We start from the raw sequence: 20617 nt of genomic DNA, 5'->3' as shown, positions 1-20617 counted from the left end.
TTATATCATGTGCATTGAGATATTTTAAATGTTAAAGAGAAAACAGAAGGACTTATTCTCCTTAGCAACCATTATAGTACAGAATGTTCAAAGCTGCAGTCACACTCATAAGGCAAGTAAACTGATTACAAAACGAAGGTAGCAACAAGTGTGCATGCTATAGAAAACATGAAACTGGTACCTAAAATGGATAACCCCCTTATTTGTTTTCAAAAATTCCATCGCTGCCTCAGACCATCAATCAGCACAAGGGGAAATTTTCACTTTAACACCTAATGCCAATGTTCAGTCTTAGAAGTGCAAAAACAGGTGTAAAGTAATAAATCTGTTTTCTCTTTTCTCACTGGCTAAGATTCTATCTCATTCGGCAATGATTTGACTTTATAAAAACCCTTTTAAGAATAAAGGGCTTGAGGTCTTAATGGCAACTCATACTGGTGTGCACATCTGTGGCTTCATTCTTCAGGTTCATACAAAGGCTAAATCATAAGAGAAGCATCATCAAAGATAAGTTACTTTCTAAAATACTTCTTAAATTTTATTTCCTTCATCAATATTATTTCCTTTGGCTTATGCGCACTCGAGGCGCTTCATCTCTATTATAAGACGATGAAGGTGGGAACGGTAATACGGTAATACGTTATCAAAGCTCTTTTCAAAAACAGTGCTGAAATAAATTAACCTGTTCTTTTAAAATGTCAGGGTAGCAAGTTCTTGAAGTTTCCGGCGTCTTGACTTTAGGATTGCTCTAAAACACAGAAACAAAGGCTAAAAACCAGGTGGCTGTTCAAAATGACTTCGGGGACTCCATTTAGGGAGAGACCTTGGTTCCCAGGTATCCCACTGGTGTCGAAGGCGAAATCTTCGCAGCGATATATTGGGCTCGGCCTGCAGGAGTCTTCGTTCCGCCAGCGGGTACTTTACAAGGGCAGGAGGTGATGCTGGCCAAGGACGGTGGAGGCCCGCATCCCCGCTTCCCTCGGGCGGGGGCCGGGTCACCAGTGCTGGCCGGCGGCGCGGGTGCCCAGCTGCGCCTGGGATACCGCGGGCACGGCCGTGGCGGCAGCGGCGGCGGCCGCCGCGTCGCCGACGCCGGGCAGGACGGAGCGCACGGAGCGCCGGAACTCCTCGTTCCTCCACGTGTAGAGCAGCGGGTTGAGCGCGGACAGGGCGCAGCACAGGAGCCAGCTGGCCGCCTGCACGCCCCAGGGCACGGGCAGCGAGAAGCCGCTGGCCAGGCTCACCCACGCGAGCGGCTGCGTGGCCAGCAGGAAGACGCAGCAGAGCAGCAGCACCGACAGGCCGCTGAGACGCCGCTGCGCCCGCCGCGGCTGCAGCGCGGGCGGCAGAGGCTGGGCCTGCGCCGGGTGCGCCGCACCACCCGGGCCCGGCGCGTGCTGGGCGCCCGGGAAGGCGGCGGCGGCGGCGGCGCAGCCGGGCAGCTGGTGCAGCAGGTGGAAGTTGAGGACGCTGACCCGCTTGACGCTGACGCGCACGCGGCGCACGATGCCCAGGTAGCAGTGCAGCAGCAGCGCCGTCTGCGCCAGCAGCGCCGCCGCGGCCAGCAGCGCCGGGTAGTGGACGCGCGGGGGCGCGGCGCCGGGCCGCGGCGCCCAGGGCGGCAGCAGCAGCACGAGGCCCAGGGCGAGCGCCCAGGAGAGCGCCAGCATGCCCGCCGTGTGGCGCCGCTGGTACAGCGCCTGGTAGGTGGCAGGCGCCCGAGTGATGAGCAGGTAGCGGTTCAGGGCCACCAGGCAGTGGGACAAGAGGGACACGGTGAGCCCAAGGCCTAGCAGCCCGCCCCGCAGCAGGCGGTAGCTGCCGCCGGCGCCGTCCCAGTCCGCGGGGGGCTCCGCCGAGCCGGTGGGCAGGAGCCCGAGCACCGCCTCCTGCGGCATCCAGAGGGCGCAGACGCTGAGGTCGGCGGCGCAGCCGTTCACGATGAAGGCGTTGCTGGTGGTCTGCAGCTTTCGGAAGGACGACACGAGATAGATGACCATGCCGTTGGCCAGCGTGCCCCCGATGGCCAGGCCCGAGTACAGAAGGGACACGGGGATGCGCCGGCCCGCCCACGACTCCTCTTCCTCGCAGAACAGCAGCAGCGATCCCCCGGTGGTGGAGGACGTGGACGTGGAGGAGGAGTTGGTCATTCTGGCCAACTCTTCACACCTCGCTTGCTAACATCAGCTTCTCACAGCGTGGCCCATCCTGACGCCCGCCTGCAGGGAGGGCAGAGACATCCCTTCAGCCGTCTGCCACCGACACGAGAGGCTGAAGCCGAATAATGGGCTGGGGGAGGGGGAGAGAGGGAGCTCGAGGAGGACGGGGGTGGCAGATGACAGGTGCCTGCCTCGGAAATGTCTCCAGTGCCAGGGGAAAGGCCTCTTTGCATTCAGCAGGCACCAGGGAAGCCCAAGCCCTGGGACAGAGCAATACCAAGAGTCTCCTATTCTGCCCCCAAACACGCACGTGCACGCGCGCGCACATACACACACACACACACACACACACACACACACACACACACACACACACACACACACACACACTTGGGAATATTGCCAGACAGAGCCCCTAGTTTCCAGGAGAAACCAGAGATATCCCAGCTGGGGAAAATGCCAGGGGAGAGGAGTTGGGGGTTACCTTACTTTTGGGCTGGTCCTTGGCTGGCAGTCGCGGAGGCAGGGATGCCAGGAAATACCTCCTCACAGCAGCATCTGTGGTCCCAAAATCAACAGGAGAAACTCAGCTGGGATCGGTGCCAGGAGCAAGTGCTCGCTTCTCCCAAGCAGCATCCACACACATGGTCCTAGGCAGAAATCGGCAGCTGCAAGGAGACTTCTCAGCTGGCAGCAAGGCTGGGGAAAGTCAAGTGGCAGGCTGCAAGCCCAGAAGGATGGGCAGGCAGGGAGCAGAAGCAGGGATGCTTGGCTGCAAAAGCAGAAGCTGAGCTCAAGAGGAGAGCACCCGGTGCTCAGAAGCAAGAGTGGTGGCTGATGCGGTGAACCCACACGAAGCTCTCTCGTGCTCACTTATACATCACCCAGGGAAAAGGCAGCCTTTCCACGCTTGGCATGAATTATTCAATAGCTTCTATCTTGTGGAAGGAAAAAAATATCTTGTTCAGAAAGTCCTGTAATTAACAAGTTTCTCTGTCTTTTCTCTCTTTCTCTCAATCACCTTATTTTTCACCCTGCCTCATTTTTCTTCCCTTCGTTTTTTATTCCTCTCATCCGTGTTTGAATAAAATTTAATATACTCCTAATATATTTCATCCTAGCCCCGTGCATTCTGTGGCAAGATTTTTCCGAGGGATGAATATACTCCCAGTACCCAGGACTGATCTCTTCCATCCCACACTTGCAGAGAGAATTACTTTATAACCTAAATGAAATTTGTTTTTTCTTTGGTAAGGTGGGACATCGGTAATTATCCACAGAAAATCCCCAAGTCTCCATTTAAATTATCATTTTGATTTTATTCTCATCACCAAACTCCTTTCTGGAGTTTGGCTTGTGTTCAGGAATGAAATGGTTAGAGGGTAAAAATGAAATGGTCAAGTTAAAAGTAGGTGTCGGGGAGAAAGAAAGAAACCTGAATAATCCAGTGTGCATGACAAAGATGGCTCTTGAGAATTTATTTTGTGGTCGGTCTTAGATGGAGATTTGCAGTCAGATGTTGGAAACTTCTTTGACGCAAGCTCTTATTTAATTATTCTGCATGGGAAATTCTCCATAAAAGCCATCCTTCCCCCCCCCCGCCCCATAAATCGATTTTCACTGCGAAAATCATTTATTTGAAAACTGAACTCAGTATGGAATATGGTAACATGGCATAATGGAAAAAATGGTCGATGGGGTTTCAGGACACCTGAGTTCTAAGTTGAGCATCCACCAACCGGTCTTGTGATGGGTCAAAAAAGTTTTCACTCAGTGACTTCCAAGGCCCTTTCTTTTCAAACTTTCCGTGAATCCCCACACATAAATTTAACATTTCTCCTCCCTAGTTCTGACAATAGAAACGTACCTCCTCTGCCTAATGCGTGCTGTAGTTCTAGATCCTACAGCCTGAGTCCTTTCCCGGCTGTTCATAGGGTAACATTTGAGAATGGAGTGCAAGGCGCGCTCCTTCGGCTTCCCTCTCTCCCTTTCAAAGAATGGTATTAATTGACTGCTAACAACTCTAATGGGGTTCAAGCTAAGCCTGACTTGATGGGTTTAGTCGTTTTAGGCAGTAATTAAGTGGGATGAGTTGAGTTGAAGGATTAAAGAGAAGAACCAGAGATTTGCTTTTCAGAGGACTGAAAGGTTCAGATATCAAGTTCATTGATATTGAAGAGAATTTGCCATTGTCCTTTGCCTGTGGTCATTTGTCTTTATTGAGTCTCTGAGTACATCAAGCACAACACACCTGCAAGAGATTCCTCTAATTATTTAGAGTTAAAATTTGTTGAGATAAACATTTCCTCTCAGGGCGCCTGGGTGGCTCAGTCGGTTAAGCACCTGCCTTCAGCTCAGGTCATGATCCCAGAGTCCTGAGATGGAGCCCCACATCAGACTCCCTGCTCAGTTTCTCCCTCTCCCGCTCCCCCTGCTTGTGCTCTCTCTCTGTCAAATAAACAAAATCTTTTTTAAAAAAATTAAAATAAGTAAATAAATAAATAAATAAAAATTTCCTCTCACACCAAGGCATATTTGAATTCCAGGTTCCTGGGCCCAGCTAGTGCCTTACCTGTTGCCTGTGGGAATGAGCAAAATTCCCTGCTGAGAGGCTTTTGAAGTCACTCACATTTCTGTCAAGACCGTGCCTTCTACAGCCCTGGCCAGGCAGGGGGCAAGTTTTTGTTTGTGTTTGGTGTGGGTTTTGTTTTAAGCTATTGAACTTACATAAAATAGGGAAGGGGGGTTTTCTCTCTCATTCCCAGCACCAGGACAATGCATGGCATGTAGAAGGTACTCGATAAATAATTACTGAATCAGTGAATGGATGGCTATATAAATGATTTCAGGTTTTTTTCCATGGTGAAACATTTGGTAAGTGATTTTCATAACCACCTGTTCCTCCTCCCTCCGCAGGAACTTGCCCCCTCAACCACCTTTCTGAGGTATGTCCAGTCTCTCTATCCCTGGCTGGTTGCTTTCCAAGAAAGCATTTCCAGAAATGCCAGTTCCACCACAACTGAATAAAAGCTTCCCCTGCGCTTCATCTTCTTCTCAAGCTGCCTACACAAGCTCTCTTGGGCTCCTGGCAGAGGGGCTCAGTTTCTCCCACCCAGTGCCCACCCCACACTGCATTTGCTCTCACCCCTGAGACAGTTGCCACCTGGCTTAAGTTCTACCCGTATACAAAGTTGCCTACCGGACGTTGCCACTTGGGTGTTCTGTGGACATCTCAAAACCCCAAATGTCCAAAATGGATCTCCTCCTCTGCTTTCCAAACCAATCCTTCCTTCTCCTATATTCCAGTCCCAGTGACCAGCATCACCATTATCCTGATGCCTAAGTCAGAATCCTAGCTGTTTTGTTTGATTCCTTCTTTTCTCTCTTCCTCCCTATATCCATCAATCACCAAGCGTCCTCATTCTACCACAGTAATTTTTTTTAAATCTGTTCACTGATCTCTATTCACTCTGCCATTACCTGGTATCAGACAACAAGCATCTCTTCTCTAAATTTTCCCAACAAGCTCCTAACTGATGTCTACTTACCATCTTACCTCCCTCCAACATTCTAAGACTGAAAGACATCACTCCATAGGTGTTACATTTTTTTATGTTTCCCCACCCTCTGCTCTAATGTAAATTCCTTGAAAATAGGAGCTTTGTGTTGATTACTAGTATTATTGGAAGCTCCCAGAACAGTGCCAGATACACAGTATACCCTTAATCAATATTGAAGGAAATCGTAAGCAAATGTCACTACTGTCCTTCAGTTCTTTCACTAAGACCCTATTGTGCGCAGGAGAACCGTAAGCATCATCATTGCTAACGTTCCTGAGCACACACCACGTGTACCTGACATTGTTTTGAGGATTTTTCATCTATTGTTTCATTTCGCCCTCATGTCAGGCCTACAAGGTAACTAGGCTTACCTCTAAACTTACAGCCCAGGGCAGGAGTCCAAATGTGTCCCCAGGCTATATGTCTAAATATTTTTAAATCATAAATCAAGCCATCAAACTGTTAAATAATACTCCGTTCTCCTAACTTGACAAACATACTTTCATGACCCCTGGAAAGCTGGGCTCAAATTTAGAATTCTCAGATTCATAGATTTTTCCATGCTCCTGGAATGTGACCACTTGGTGAACTTGCCTCCATCCTGCAGTCCATCCATTTCTCTCCCTCACATGCCAGAGGGACCTGTGATATAGGACAGTCCAGCCTGCCCATCCAAGTCCCAGCCACACCCCTGTCACACAGCTATCCCTTGGCACCATCTCAGACCTATGATGGTACCTGGAAGGCAGAGGCAGCCATCGGAAGGACAAAGCCAGAGCAGAGGTCCACGCAGATCATTAAAGTGTGTTCATGGCCACTGGGCAGGGAATTCTGGGGGTCCTTGCCGATGAACATGGTCCAGAAAGGGCATGTGAGTTCTAGGTGAACTTGTCCCCTTGGATCCATTTAGTAGACGAGAAAACTGAGTCACAAAAATAATTTGGGCAGTGCTTTTTTTTAACTGCATAAGTTAAATAACTTGCCCAAGATCACACAACTAGGAAGCAGCATAACTGGGATCCAAACTCATTGCTCCAGTCTCAACCACCACACTATCCTGCCTCCCTTGGTTAAGTTGAAATTCCTTAACAGGGATGAGCTGCTGTATATAAAGCTGATCTAACAAGGAGACCCAAAACTATGGAGGTTCAAAAAATGAATAACTCATTTATCTCTCACAAAGGTGAATGAACAGTCCAGGTGGAAGGCAGACCTACTACACCAGGTAATCCAGAAACCCAGGGATCTCCTCAGTGCTCCCCCACTGCTTAGGACTGGGGCATTCAAAGTGTGGTCCCTGACCAGCGGCATCAACATCTCTTGGAAACGTTTTAGAAATGATTCAGACCCACTGAATCAGAATTTCTGGTGATGGGGACCAGGGATCTGTTTTAACGAGCCCTCCAAGGGACTCTGACGCTTGCTAAAGTTCGAGAACCACTGCCTTAGGATGCTATCCTTGCCTGCGTGGATGACATCCCTTCACCACTGCCACATCCGCATGCCAGCTGGCAGACATGAGGAAAGAAGAAAGGGGCAGCCAGCTTCCTGAACTGAAAAGTTCACAGAACACTCCGGCGTATACCGAAACCAGTGACAACCTCAGTCACACGGTTGCTGCTTGCGGCATTCAGAGAAGCTGGGGCCACACTAGCTGAGTGATCACATGTCCCGCCCGAACTCCGGAAGGGTAGGAGAAAGAAGAGAGCAGACAGTGGGCAGTAGAGGGAAGCCGGTTACCAGGGTCACCCCGGTTTAAACCTGCAACTTTAAAATAAGGCTGTTACCATTTGGGCCCTTTAAGCACCGTGCCTTGAGCATACCAGCTTTTCGAGATCCTTTGAAAATGTTTAATAGCTGAAAAGAAGAATTCCTGGCTCAGATATATAAAAAAGAAAAATTTGAAACAGAAATTAATATGCTATTAAAGAGTCAACTGCGCATTATCAACAACAGCCAAACCATGGTGAGAGCCCAAATATCCATCAACAGATGGATGGATAAAGAAGATGTGATATGTAGATATAGAAATATAGACATACAATGGAATATTACTCAGCCATCAAAAAGAATGAAATCTTGCCATTTGCAATGATATGGATGGAGCTAGAATGTATTGTGCTAAGCGAAATAAGTCAGTCAGAGAAAGACAAATACCATTTGATTTCACTCATATGTGGAATTTAAGAAACAAAACAGATGAACATATGGGAAGGGGGGATGGAAAGAGGGAAACAAACCATGATACTTTTTTTTAAGATTTTTTATTTATTTATGAGAGAGAGAGAGATTTGGGGGGGAGACAAGCAGACCCTGCAAGGAGCCTGATGCGGGCCTGATCTCACAACCCTGAGACCATGACCTGAGCCAAAATCAAGAGCCGGACCCTTAACCTTAACTGACTGAGCCATCCAGGTGCCCCCAAAAAGAGACTCTGAAAGATAGAAAACAAACTGAAGTTTGATGGAGGGAGGTGGGTGGGGGATGGGCTATATGGGGGATGGGGATGAAGAAGGGCACTTGTTATGATGAGCACTGGATGATGTATGTAAGTGATGAATCACTGAATTCTACTCCTGAAACCAATATTGCACTATATATTAACTAACTAAAATTTAAAAATAGTCAACTGCAAATCAACTCATTATTTATAAACTGCTTTAAGTTGGGATGAGGCTACATTTTGATAATGTTTGCTGTGATGCGTGATAGGACCTCCGTAAGTGCTGAGGTGTGCACAGGTCTTAAAATAGCCCTGCATAAGTCCCCCCTGTAACCTCTTCCATTCTCACCTCTCCACCTATCTCTCCCTCCCCCGGTCCTGCTCCAACCAGACTGCAGACCTGCCTTCCTTGAGTGTGCCTCAGTTTCTCCTCTTACACCCAGCTAGCCGTGTCCATTTGTTCAGGGCCGGCCATTCCCCTGGCTGCCTCTTTGCAATCTGCCCCACCTTTGCTAGCTAAGTCCTACTCACCTTCCAGATCTGAGCTCAGACTTCACCTTCTGCAAGTCTTTCTTGCCCCGCCATGACAGCCTGTGTGCCCCAAAGCCCAGGCGTGTATCACTGCCACAGCCAGGCTCCCCAGGGATTGGTTACGCCCTCTCCAAATGGTAAACTAGTCAAGGGCAAGGCTCTCTTTTTGGTCAGAGTGCCTGACACATTGTAAATACTTAAACATTTGTTGACTGAATAGGTCCCTTGGGAACCTTTGATATGTGGGCTCAAGATTTCAGTCTCGATTACTTTCTCAGGAGATACAACCGGCAGTCAGAGTCACGCAGCAAAGCATTATTATTACTGATCTTTCTAAAATACTTTAAAAGCTTCATGTAACCGCATCCTCATGCTTTATGCCACCAGATTATTTTTAAATAGAGCTTTTGTTGATAACAACCCCCGCTCATACAAGCCCACACCCACCCCGACAGGATCCAATGTGTACTTTTCCTAGTAGTACTCGATTTCAAAATCCACCAAAATGCATGCTCTAGCTACTATCTCACATACTTTGGAAAACCAAAGGGTGAGTGGCAGCAGTGAAAAATTGCTCACTTCCTGTGCCTTCCCCATCTGCTGTTAGCTAAGCCACAGAGCTGCCTCACTAAGCACGACACTGAGACGGTCGAAAATCCCATTTCAAACCCCAGCTGTGTTTCCTCCGATCTTGGTCTCTCAGTACAAACACAACTGAGAATCCTGTTGGAATAAGCTTCTTTGGACTGTAAAAGAGGTTTTGCAAAGGAACAATAGCTTTAGGTTGCTTTACGACCCGATTTAGGAGTGATTCAACTGCATGAGAGCATTTACCATTAGGAGAAAGCTCAATGGTAGAGTTTGTAGAAATTACGCATTTAGAAAATCATGGCGCTAGAAATGACCTGTCGTTTGTTCCTTCCTGAAGCTCTTTACCTGGGCTACCTGAGGCCTTGTAAAGATGTTTCCCAACTTTTCTTCTGCCCTGTTGGACTTGAAAGAGCACCTCACCTTGCCTCAGCAACAGTGGTCCACTCCAGTGGTAGAGCTCCCTATCAGGGAAGTACCATGAGTATGGTTCTCAGTTGGGGGCCAACTGGAAATGTCTGGAAGCACTTTTGGTTGTCACACATGGGGGCAGCGGGTGTCGCTCCATCTAATGGCTAGAGACTAGGGATGCTACTGAACATTTCACAATACACAGGACAGAATCCCCCAACAAAGAATTATCCAGCTCAAAGTGTCAGCAATGCCCAGACTGAGAAACGCTGCCAGAGAGGTTAAGAGCTGAGGACAAAAGCCAGAGCCTGTTTGTAGTTGCTGGCAAGTTATTTCACTTTTTGCGGATCTCAGTTTTCTCATTTGTAAAATGCAAATAACGTCACCTACCTGTAGGGGGTGGGGGGGGTTAATGATTAAATTTATGCAAACAGCTTCACCAAAGTGGCCCTTGTGTAAGTGTGCCGCACACATTAAGGACAATAGTGCTTCCCCACAGGGGGTAGGGAATGGAGGGCGTAAAGGGATGCACCCTCCCAAAGAACAAATCTGGAGGGAGTGCAGGGTGCCTTACGAAACCTAGATTTAGATAAACCAATTTTCCAGCTCTGAGTCACTACCACAGGAAGTCCCTCTAAGCATTTTAAGAAAACTGTGATCCTCCCCAAATTTGCGTGCAAACATGTATGTGCGTATTTGTGCATTTTCCCGGAGAAGATTAAATAATTATTTCAGCATCTCAAAGGAGTCTGTAACCTCAAAGTGTTAAGAGTCACTGATGTCATTCAATCTCCTCCCTTTACAGAAAACCCAACCTAAAGACAGTAATGACTTACCCCAAATCACACAGGTAGTGACCGATCTATGTCTCAAACCAGGCTGTCCCGTGAGACTGGTACAGGTGTCCCCACTGAAGTGGGCTACAAAATTAAGGCAGTTTATAAACACACAAGATAACATAATAAACACAAACACAACTCCTCCTTCTAGCCCTATCAAATTATAAAGCCCAAAATTTGTCTTTTCAGAGTTAGTTGAATGGTGATCTTCAAATCTCCTATACCAAAATCATCTGGGTCTGGATCAGAGCTACTCTCTGGGCCCAGGAATCTGATTCTAACAAGCTCCCCAGGAAATTCTCTTCTACAGTAGTATTTGAGAATCACCAAAGCAGAGGTTATATGGAGACTGATCATGTTAGTTTTTGAGTGCTGATTTGTAAATTTGCCAAAGCATTTCTTTTCTAAACTACATTTTCTGCTTTTCCAGGAAAACCAGTTTAAACTAAAATTGCTTTGGCTTGGTCTCTGTCCAGAAGTAGCTTTTTTTCCAGTAAGGGTTTAATATAGTTTATTTTTTTAATGTGCTTAAAAAATATTTCTGTCTGGTAGAGATAGGGACTGGATGGAGACCATCCAGTTTCATGTTTTCAAGCATTTAGGAATTATTTTAGGTAATTGAAGTGAGATCAAATTACTTTAAAAGAGCGCTGTGTGTGTGTGTGTGTGTGTGTGTGTGTGTGTGTGTGTGTGTGTGTGAGTGTGAGTGTTTTCTCTCCTATCACTGATGGGGGAAAAGATCATACACTCTCCCGTATTTGGCCACAATCATTATCATCCTTAACTGGAGTTAAGCAGGATCGACAAGATAACAAATGAAACAAGTTAAGAAAAATCTGAGAAACTGTTCATGTAACTTTAAAATCTAAATTAGATTGATCAGGAAACAAATAAGACAACCAGGAGTGCCTATCCTGTTTCTACCTCATTGAGACAACCACTGGTGGTTAGAAAAAGTAATATATTATATTTTCCTCAGCTCAGAAATAAGGAGTCTGCTCGGGAAGCAAATTGGCACCGTTAATGTCCAGCAGCCTTTTCTCAGCGTATTTCTTCCATAATCCATGAGAAACTTCCCTGGATGCTGGCTGGACACAGCCTCTGGGACCCCTGTGAAAACAGCTGCCAAATATGTGTTCAAATCCTCTCATCACGGAATTTAAGAGTTAAGGACGTCACTACTTTTGGGACTGCATATCCACATATCCACTTAGATGTCCTTCCAACACCATAGACAAAACCCAAACTCTCCATCCTTGCCTTTTGCTGGGGCGTGGGGTAGGCGGAGGCGTTTTGTGTGCTATGAGCAATGCCTCCTATCTTCCTAACCAACTCCCCAACCCCCACATCTGGTGGGGAAAACTAAATGTGCGCACGGATCCGGTCTACAGAGAGGCTGCTCCAAATGTCCAGCTTTCTTCGAGTGGGGTACAGCAATAGTCTCTACCATCTGTTGGTCATTATTGCCGGACCACATGGTTCTCTGGTGCTATCCTCTAATATCTTTGTCTTGCTATACACGTGTATTGCACATTTGTTTTGTAAACTGCCCAGCAAACCCCTTATTCATACTTTTTTGGGGGGATTAGGACACCTACTACTATCCTTTACCTGATTTCAAAGAGAGGTGTCCTGTTCTGTGAGCCCAATTCCCTCAAACTGCTAGATATGGTTTGTAAGTCTAGAGGTGAATGCGAGTCCCTTCCCGTGGGTATGAACTTGGAAATGAAAGTCCACCAATGTCTGTCCAGGTGACCAAAGCTGAAGCTGCAGCATGTGGCAGCTGTCAGTAGCCAGGCTATCTGCCACGCAGAGAACGAGAGAAGGGATTCCGGCTGGTTTCAAGCTCCTGGTTCCAGCTGTACCTGAAGTCCAACCACTTCCTAGTCCTTGGGTTCTATAAGCCCCTTGTGTCCTAAGCTAAAGTTGGGTATCTCTCACAATCAAAAAAGACCAACACATGATCAAATAATTTCCTCAACTGGATTGTGAACTCCTTGCAGACATGATGAAGGTGTGGAAAAGTGCCTTCTTGTCCTTGCCCCACTTCTTTTTACCGCCCCCCCACAGTTCCTAGCTCTATCCCTTGAGCAAGATATATGTTAACTGACAGATAAGAGGATACTATTTAGTCTATTATATCTCAACCTAAAGGTCAATTGTGAGAGCCACCCTGAAGAATTAAAATCTTTTATTTATTTATTTATTTATTTATTTAGAGAAAGAATGCGAGCAGGGGAAGGGCAGAGGGAGAGAGAGAATCTTTTCAAAAGATTTTTATTTATTTATTTATTTATTTGAGAGAGAGAGAGAGAGAGCAGGAGTTGAGGATGGGGAGAAGGAGAAGCAGACTTCCTGGGAGCCCGATGTGGGGCTCGATCCCAGGACCCTGGGATCATGACCTGAGCTGAAGGCGGACGCTTAACTAACTGAACCACCCAGGCACCCCTAAAGAAAGGATCTTAAGCAGGCTCTGTGCTGAGCATGGAACCCAATGTGGGGCTCTCTGGATCTCACGACGCTGAGACCATGACCTAAGCCAACATCGAGAGTCAGACACTTCACCAACTGAGCCACCCAGGTGCCCTTAACATCTTATTTTTAAAAAGACAGTGGTAAATGATTGGAAAGCTTGGCTTTCTTCTCACAATTTCTTAACCCTGGTGTGTACCAGGGATTACTGGACAAGTTTTTTAAAAGGAAGGAAGGATGGGAAGGAGGGAGACAGGGAAGGAAGAGCTTTAAAAAACAACTTCAGGCTTAATGCTCCACTTTCTGGTTCAGCCAGTCTGGGGTAGGGCCTTGGAGCCACTATTTTTTAAAACACTCCCCATGCGATTCTAATGCAGTCAGAATTAAGAATCATTGTTCCATATGAAACGCACTTTACACTTGTTTTAATGTTAAATTTACATACATCCTTTAAACACAGCCAGTCGGGGAAATGGACAGTCTGGAAAGTTATATTCCAATGAAGTTGAAAAGTTGTTCATCTCTTAGTCAATGTTGTCTGTTTGTGGAAAAGCAGTAAAGGTTCAGCAGGTAGCTCAGTTTGTCCTACAAACAGTCTCTTCTCCTCTTGGTATCACCTTAAAGTTTAGAAAGTACAGAGCATGCTGGGGTGGAGAGTTGGTGGGAGCCGCGATACCAGATGGCTCCACTGTTCTGTTTCTTCTCATTCTTTGCCAGATGAACACATTCGGGTTTTTAATTAGAAAAAAAAGATACCAATATTTACTCCTACACCTCCTGCTGCCTTCAAAACCATCTCAACACATGTTCCTCCTCTGTAAAGCCTCCTCGGACCGCACCTTCTCTTCTTGTTTTAACCACACTCAACGCTCCTCCCTCGAGAACATCAGCACTTCCCAGGAAAAGGGCGTCATCAAAATGGCTGGCCATTGTTTAGGTGTCTGTGTTCCTTGAAAGACTAGGAGCTTGAGCACAAGGGTTTTAACTTTCTATCTATAGCTCCTCAGTAGCCACTCACTAAATTTGTCGGATGAATGAATGAATAAAATAACAATCCACAGTCAACTTTCCAGTCTCTGGGGGTCAGTGTGAATCACTTTGATTCCTTTTTTGCTGTCTCGCTTTTCTAGACCATCAAAAACACCAGAGACAGCAGCCCATTAAACTTTCCCAAATCCTTTGTGATAAAGCCTCTTCAAAGGGCTGCTTCTAGCAGGAAGCTGTGTCAAACCAGGCTTCACTCAGGTTTCTACATCTAATGACTAAGAGTCTACCCAAGAAAATGAAATCTCTGTCACATGTATTTCTGAAGCCCTCAGGGAAAATATGAAAAAGGTAGAAGTCAAGTGAAATAAAAGGGTCCCATCTGTATCTATTATGAGTCAGGTACCTGGGATCGAGCAACAAAAAGCAGACATTAATTAAGGATGCCACAGCTTAGTGAGGGGGGAGAAATTACACTTTACCAAACACAACATATGACAAGGCTTCCTGAAGAAGGTGGAAAGTAAGCTGACCACTTAAACAACTGACAATATGTGGCAAGTAAAATAAGGAAGCAGAAGCCTTAAAATGTAATTCACAAGAGGGGACAGGGCCTGTTTTTACCCAGCCTGTCATTTGGAACACTGGGCATGTTTGTGTAGGAACAAGAAAACACATAACATTCAGACAGAGTCATTATTTAAGCCCAGAACAAGCTTTCGGGAAAAAAAATCTGGACATATGATCCATCAACACAATTCAAGTTAGCTGATTTGAGGGATTTAAATCTTTTACTCTTACTAATCTCTGATTTTTTTTTACAAGAATCATATTACGTCTTAAAATAAAAGTAATGTATTGAGTAAAAACCACAATACGTGCTTTCCATAAAATATGTTATGAAGTAGAATTCCAATTATAACATAGTTAGGTACATTAATGCATAGTGTTTAAGCCCATTGAAACGCAAAGAACAATACAACTTCAAAAAGAATTGCCCAGGGTTTATTATTGGAACAATGTTAAAATTCATCTAAAGAATCCCTTAACAACCACAGGCTGTTTATTGGATGTTGCTCATTGTTGTGGGAGCACAGGAAGAGCAGTTTTTCTGGAGCAGGCTACAAAGGTGCAGGGGCAGGTTGTTGTGGAAACCTCAAATCTGAACTTTCTGCCTTTTGGCCAACTAATCCTTTCAACGCTACATTAAAACAATTTTTTTTTTTTTTACGATTTTAAGAATTTCATTTTCTTACATCAGTTCCCAGGGCATCAATTCTTGGACTTTCTAGATTCTTCGTGGTAGCTGAGAATTAGCAAGAGATTATTACTTTATATATGTCTCAAAGGCTCCTTGCCCCAAAACATGATCTCTTTTCAAAGCAATAGCATGTTTTAACCAAATTTTTTCTGGACCTAACAATATGTACACCAGCCTGAAGCTTTAACATGCTGAGAGCTGTCTTGCTTGAGATGTTTCTGGTTATTTTATTTTGATATGTCCTTTCACACCCGTCAGACTGGCTACATGTCAGGAGCTTGGCTTTGCCATAAAGGCCATGTTTAAATCTGGGCTGGACCACTTGCTGGCTGTATGACCTTGGGCAAGTCATTCACTTCTCCATGTCCGCTTCCTCCACCTAAAACCTCTCAGTGCTGTCTAGCGAGATAACTTATGGATTTACTTATAGATTTATGGCATCTAGTGCATTGTCTGGATTACAATAATCACTCAGAAAATGTATTGTTAACATTCCCTCAAGGCAGGGGTACCTGGGTGGCTCAGTCGGTTAAGCGTCTGCCTTAGGCTCAGGTCATGATCCCAGGGTTCTGGGATCAAGCCCCACATCGGGCTCCCTACTCAGCGGGGAGCTTTCTTCTCCCTCTCCCTCTGACCCTCCCCTCTCTCGTACTCTCTCTCTCAAATAAATAAATAAAACCTTAAAAAAAGGTGCTCAGATGCCAGGCTAGAAATGTAACTGGGATCATTTGAGCTGACAGAGTGTCTGGCTCATAGGTCTTTTCTCTAGAATATTCTTGGGAATTTTGACTGGTACAACGCCTGTCCAGGGTAGCTCAACCTGGAGATCAGGCGAAATGGGAAGCCTGTTGGCATCTGTAACATTCTCTGCACAAGCAGCCCTGTTGCTTCGTTGAAAGTGTTTTAAACTTCTTTATTTTGCAGTTTTTTTTTAATTTTTGAATATCCAGGCCTTTTTTGATTTACTCTTAACTTATTTTAGATTATTCTAGCTCATCCTTTTAAATTTTCAGCTCCTAAATGCTTTATTTTTTCACCGTCTCATTTTTAGATTTCTGTTTACCTCATTTTAAGCAGTTTAGCAATTTATATCAATATTTTATCATTTTAATTTCTATTTTTTATGGTTTTAAGTGTACCTTTTTAAAAGCCTCACTGTTGTCTTTATTTTTATTGGGGTCACTATTTTTTAGCTTTAATCTTTTCAATTACTTTTTTACTTCAATATTTTTTAAATTGTGATATTGTTAAAGCGATATTAATCTTTTTTTATTTCTTTCACTTATTAAATAACAGGTAAATATTAGGAGCAAAATTTTGAAACTTCTCTCTTAAAGCAAAGATGATTCAGGGTGTTTTCTCCTACTCTAGTTTGCCCTGAAAGGAAACCACTTTTGATTTTATCCATTTAAAAACAAAATATAAAAAAATAAAAAAATAAAAAAAATAAAAAAATAAAAACAAAACATAGGAGCACCTGGGTGGCTCAGTTGATTAAGCGTTCGATTCTTGATTTCTGCTCAGGTCATGATCTCAGGGTTGTAAGGTCCAGCCCCACAGTGCCCGGCTCCACGCTCAGCATGGAGTCAAAAAACAAAAACCAGAAAAGAGAACTCTGGCCCATCTGGAGCCCTGGAGACCCAAAAGGATAGCATTCCTTTCTACTAGATCACAACTCCTCCCCTCCACAAAGAAGTCTTCAGAAACAGGACCGTGGGTCAACTTCATAAAGTAGAACTGCACATTCATTCAAATGGGCTTTGGTTACTATAAAATTAGTCAGCTAAAATATTTGGGACACCTGGATGGCTCAGTTAAGCGTCTGCCTTGCCTCGACTCGGGTCATGATCCCACGGTCCAGGGATCCAGTCCTGCATCAGGCTCCCTGCTCAGTGGGAAGCCTGCTTCTCCCTCTGCCTCTGCCCTCCTCCCCCTGCTCATGCTCACACTCTCTCTCTCTGACAGATAAATAAAATCTTTTTTAAAAAATACGTTTACATAGCGGGCACGAGACCGGTGTCCGTAGAAAGGCCCGCTTTCAAGGTTGGCCTTGGCTTCAACCTGGAAACGGCTTCCTGCCCTAACATCAGACTTCCCCTAATGATAATGGTGGTTCACTGTGCCCAGATGGTGCAAACACTAAGGTTTATGCAGAACGCCGGCTTTCCTTCGGGAAGTCTGGAGTTTTGGTTCATGCTGATCAGAGGGTGCTCACATGACCAGCCCCCGGTAAGAACCCTGGTGCCTAATCTCTAATGAGCTTCCCGGGTAGACAACACTTCACTTGTGTTGTCACCACTGGCTGTGGGAGAGTTAAGCACCATCCTGTGTGACTCCACTGGGAGAGGACCCTTGGAAGCTTGCCCCTGGCATCCTCCAGACCTTACTCCACGCACCTATTCCCTCTGCTAATTTTGCTGTTTTCTTTCACTGTTATAAATTTTAGCTGTGAGTGCAGCCATATGCTGAGTCACGTGAGTCCTAACAAATCATAGAACGCGGCGGGGGGGTGACCTTGGGGATGCGGACAAACAGGGCTTCTCCTAGCTCCAGAATGGTGGATAATTAGTTCCTGACTTAGTCATTGAGGTTTAGCTCTCTTCTAGACCAGATGGGTGAACTTTTCCTCTTTTGGATTACTCTAGAAATTAACAGCCCCAACCACCTGTCACTTCAATAGGAATCTCGGGGCCAGTGCCCCTCACTCAGGCTCTGGAGCAGTGTCTGAGAAGGAGAAGTCTGAGGCTGGTGCTCCGTGCTGATGGAACCTGAGATGCTCTGAGTGTGGGGGGGGGGGGGTCTCTGCTCCGTTTTATGGTTTCTGCAGTACTGTCATTGACGTGGTCCACTGGCCATGACTCCATGGTCATTGAAGGCATGTGATCTTAGTGATAAAATAAGGTACTAACTCAGCCTCAAGCAGCAGGAAAATAAATGTCGGCCTGGCTGTTGTACTTGTGAAGGAAATTGGTGTAAAGAATGGCCAAGGGAGAGAAGAAGTGAATATTGTATATTTTCTCAGATCAGGAAAAACTAGGCCTATCTAAAACCCCCTGGTCACAGTCAGCAGATGCCATGTTATTTACAACCCAAGCTATAGGAGAAGCTAATTGATTACATCTTTCTAGAATTGAAAAAAACTGCCTGGAACTTGCCTCTTGGGGCATGGTATCTCTCTCCGAATGTGCAGTGTGGTGGGAAAAGTCTGCCGGCAAGAAACCTAGATTTTTAAAAATGGTATCATTTCCTCCAGAGTCTTACTCTATTTTTTTTTAAGACAAGAACAGATTGGCTCCTTTAATCTCAAATCTCTAGGACCCCCATATCTTCCAGGTTTTACTTTTCAGTACAAAAAGACATATGTTATACTTCCCAGCTTCATCTCCATTAGCTCTCAGTAAAGGCCAGATGTACACTAGAAAACTGATAGATAGGGCGCCTGGGTGGCTCAGTTGGTTGGGCGACTGCCTTCGGCTCAGGTCATGATCCTGGAGTCCCGGGATCGAGTCCCGCATCGGGCTCCCTGCTCGGCAGGGAGTCTGCTTCAACCTCTGACCCTCCCCCCTCTCATGTGCTCTCTCTCATTCTTTCTCTCAAATAAATAAATAAAATCTTTAAAAAAAAAGAAAACTGATAGATAGATACTTATATAGGCTATCATTATACTATTCTGATATCTGATTTCAATTTATCTTTTCAACTTTCTATTCTATGTACCTGACAATCATTTTTGGAGATCTGGGTGTCAAGACTGACAGTCTCACTTGGAGATAATCTCTTCTTTGAAAACATTTTTAAACCACTTTATTGGGGCATGACTGACATCCAAAAAGCTGTGCAGATTTCATGTATACAATTTGATGGGTTTGGAAGTAAGTACACCTCCATGAAACCACTACCACGATCTAGGCCATAAACTTATCCATCACCTCCAAAAATTTCCTCCCATCCTCTTATAATAATTGTCATCAATATTATTTTGTGGCAAAAGCACTTAAGCTAAGATCTACCCTCCTAGCAAATTAGCCAAAGAGTACAAAGTTTCAGTTATATGAGTACATCCTAGAGATCTACTGTACAGCATAGAGCTTATAGTTAATAATCACATATTGTACTATTCTTAACATTTTGAGGAAAATAAATCCCAATAAGGAGTCCTAGAGCTGACTGAAGGTGAACACTTAGTGTAACTTTGCCCAACCTAGGAGGAGAGGATCAATATCCTGTGACATTTGAGCACGCTATTCGTCTCAGCTTTAAGTCCCAGCATCGGTTGCCTCAAAATTTGGTGTCCGAAGCCCCTTCTTGCTCCTCTATGGTACACCTGGTCCATTCGTTGAGGCCAGCTTAAATTCTTTTGGAAGGGAGCCATAATATAAATAAACAAAATACATTTGACAGACCACTACCCCTGAATCTGAAGTTTAATGTCAATGTAAAACTTGCGGCTGGAGTCATTCCTACAGTTACTACCCTGAACTCATTTTTCACTAGCAGACCACCTCTCAAAATAGCTTCGGTCCACTTGATTTGAACCAAAGGAGACATGGCGAGTGGTGAGGCGAATCATCCCCATTCTGGTGGCCTGCTGGCTAAAGCAAGGTCTGGTGAGTGAAAAGGTCAGTTAACTTACGTTTGTCCATTTAAAACCAGTTCCAAATAATTGTATGCTGCCTTAAAAGTAGGCTTTCGATAGAAGTTTCTACTTGTCCTCACCGAAAAAGTTTAAAATTCCCTAGAAAAGCTGTTTTTCTCTTTCTCGATATGATTATCATAATTCAATCCATAGAGAAGGAACGGGGTGGGAATATATTAACATTTCAATCCAGCTCAAAATAACTTAACACAATTATTTTCTACTTTCTGTGCCACGGGTGCCCCTACTGTGTGACCTATGGGTAAATAAGGGGGTTTTTATCTTATGCTGTAAATTCGATCTTGCCGTAATTGGAAATTTTCCTAATTAATCTTCAGACGAGACAGGCAGTGACCGAATTTTTGCTTTGCTGTGTGTTGCGGAGAGGACTGCCAGGCTTCTGCAGGCACCGTTAACTCTGCCTTCAAGGGGCACTTTGGGAAAAAGCACAGACTTCGTCTAGAACATGAACCACCATAGAGTTCCCTTCAGCTGACAGGCCAACAACTAGTTTAAGCAGAAACTTTTAATATATTGATGGTTTAACAAATATCACAAAGGAAAGCATACGAGTGCGAAAACTTTTGAAAATACATTTCTGTGGCTTATCTTTGGTAAACTCATGTTCCTGCTGTCGGCTGCACCGCAGTTGAATATAGGTATTGGGTAGCCTCTCTGGGTGTGTCTGGAGGTTTATAAATCAATTGACATCGACAACAAAATCATGTAAACT

General features: G+C 45.1%; 1 protein-coding gene across 1 annotated transcript; it reads right to left on the bottom strand.

Annotated features, from left to right (window-relative positions):
- Nucleotides 1-849: 849 nt before the first annotated feature.
- Nucleotides 850-3344, bottom strand: GPR88 (G protein-coupled receptor 88). The gene is made up of 2 exons (XM_027607236.2): nt 2649-3344; nt 850-2219 (listed from the first exon to the last, which is right to left on the bottom strand). The coding sequence occupies exon 2, from the start codon at nt 2148-2150 to the stop codon at nt 996-998; it is 1155 nt and encodes a 384-aa protein (XP_027463037.1). The 5' UTR covers nt 2151-2219; nt 2649-3344; the 3' UTR covers nt 850-995.
- Nucleotides 3345-20617: the final 17273 nt, after the last annotated feature.

This window comes from Zalophus californianus, chromosome 4 (genome assembly GCF_009762305.2).
Source record: "Zalophus californianus isolate mZalCal1 chromosome 4, mZalCal1.pri.v2, whole genome shotgun sequence".
NCBI classification, from domain to species: domain Eukaryota; kingdom Metazoa; phylum Chordata; class Mammalia; order Carnivora; family Otariidae; genus Zalophus; species Zalophus californianus.
This window is presented reverse-complemented; position numbering and strand designations above follow the sequence as displayed.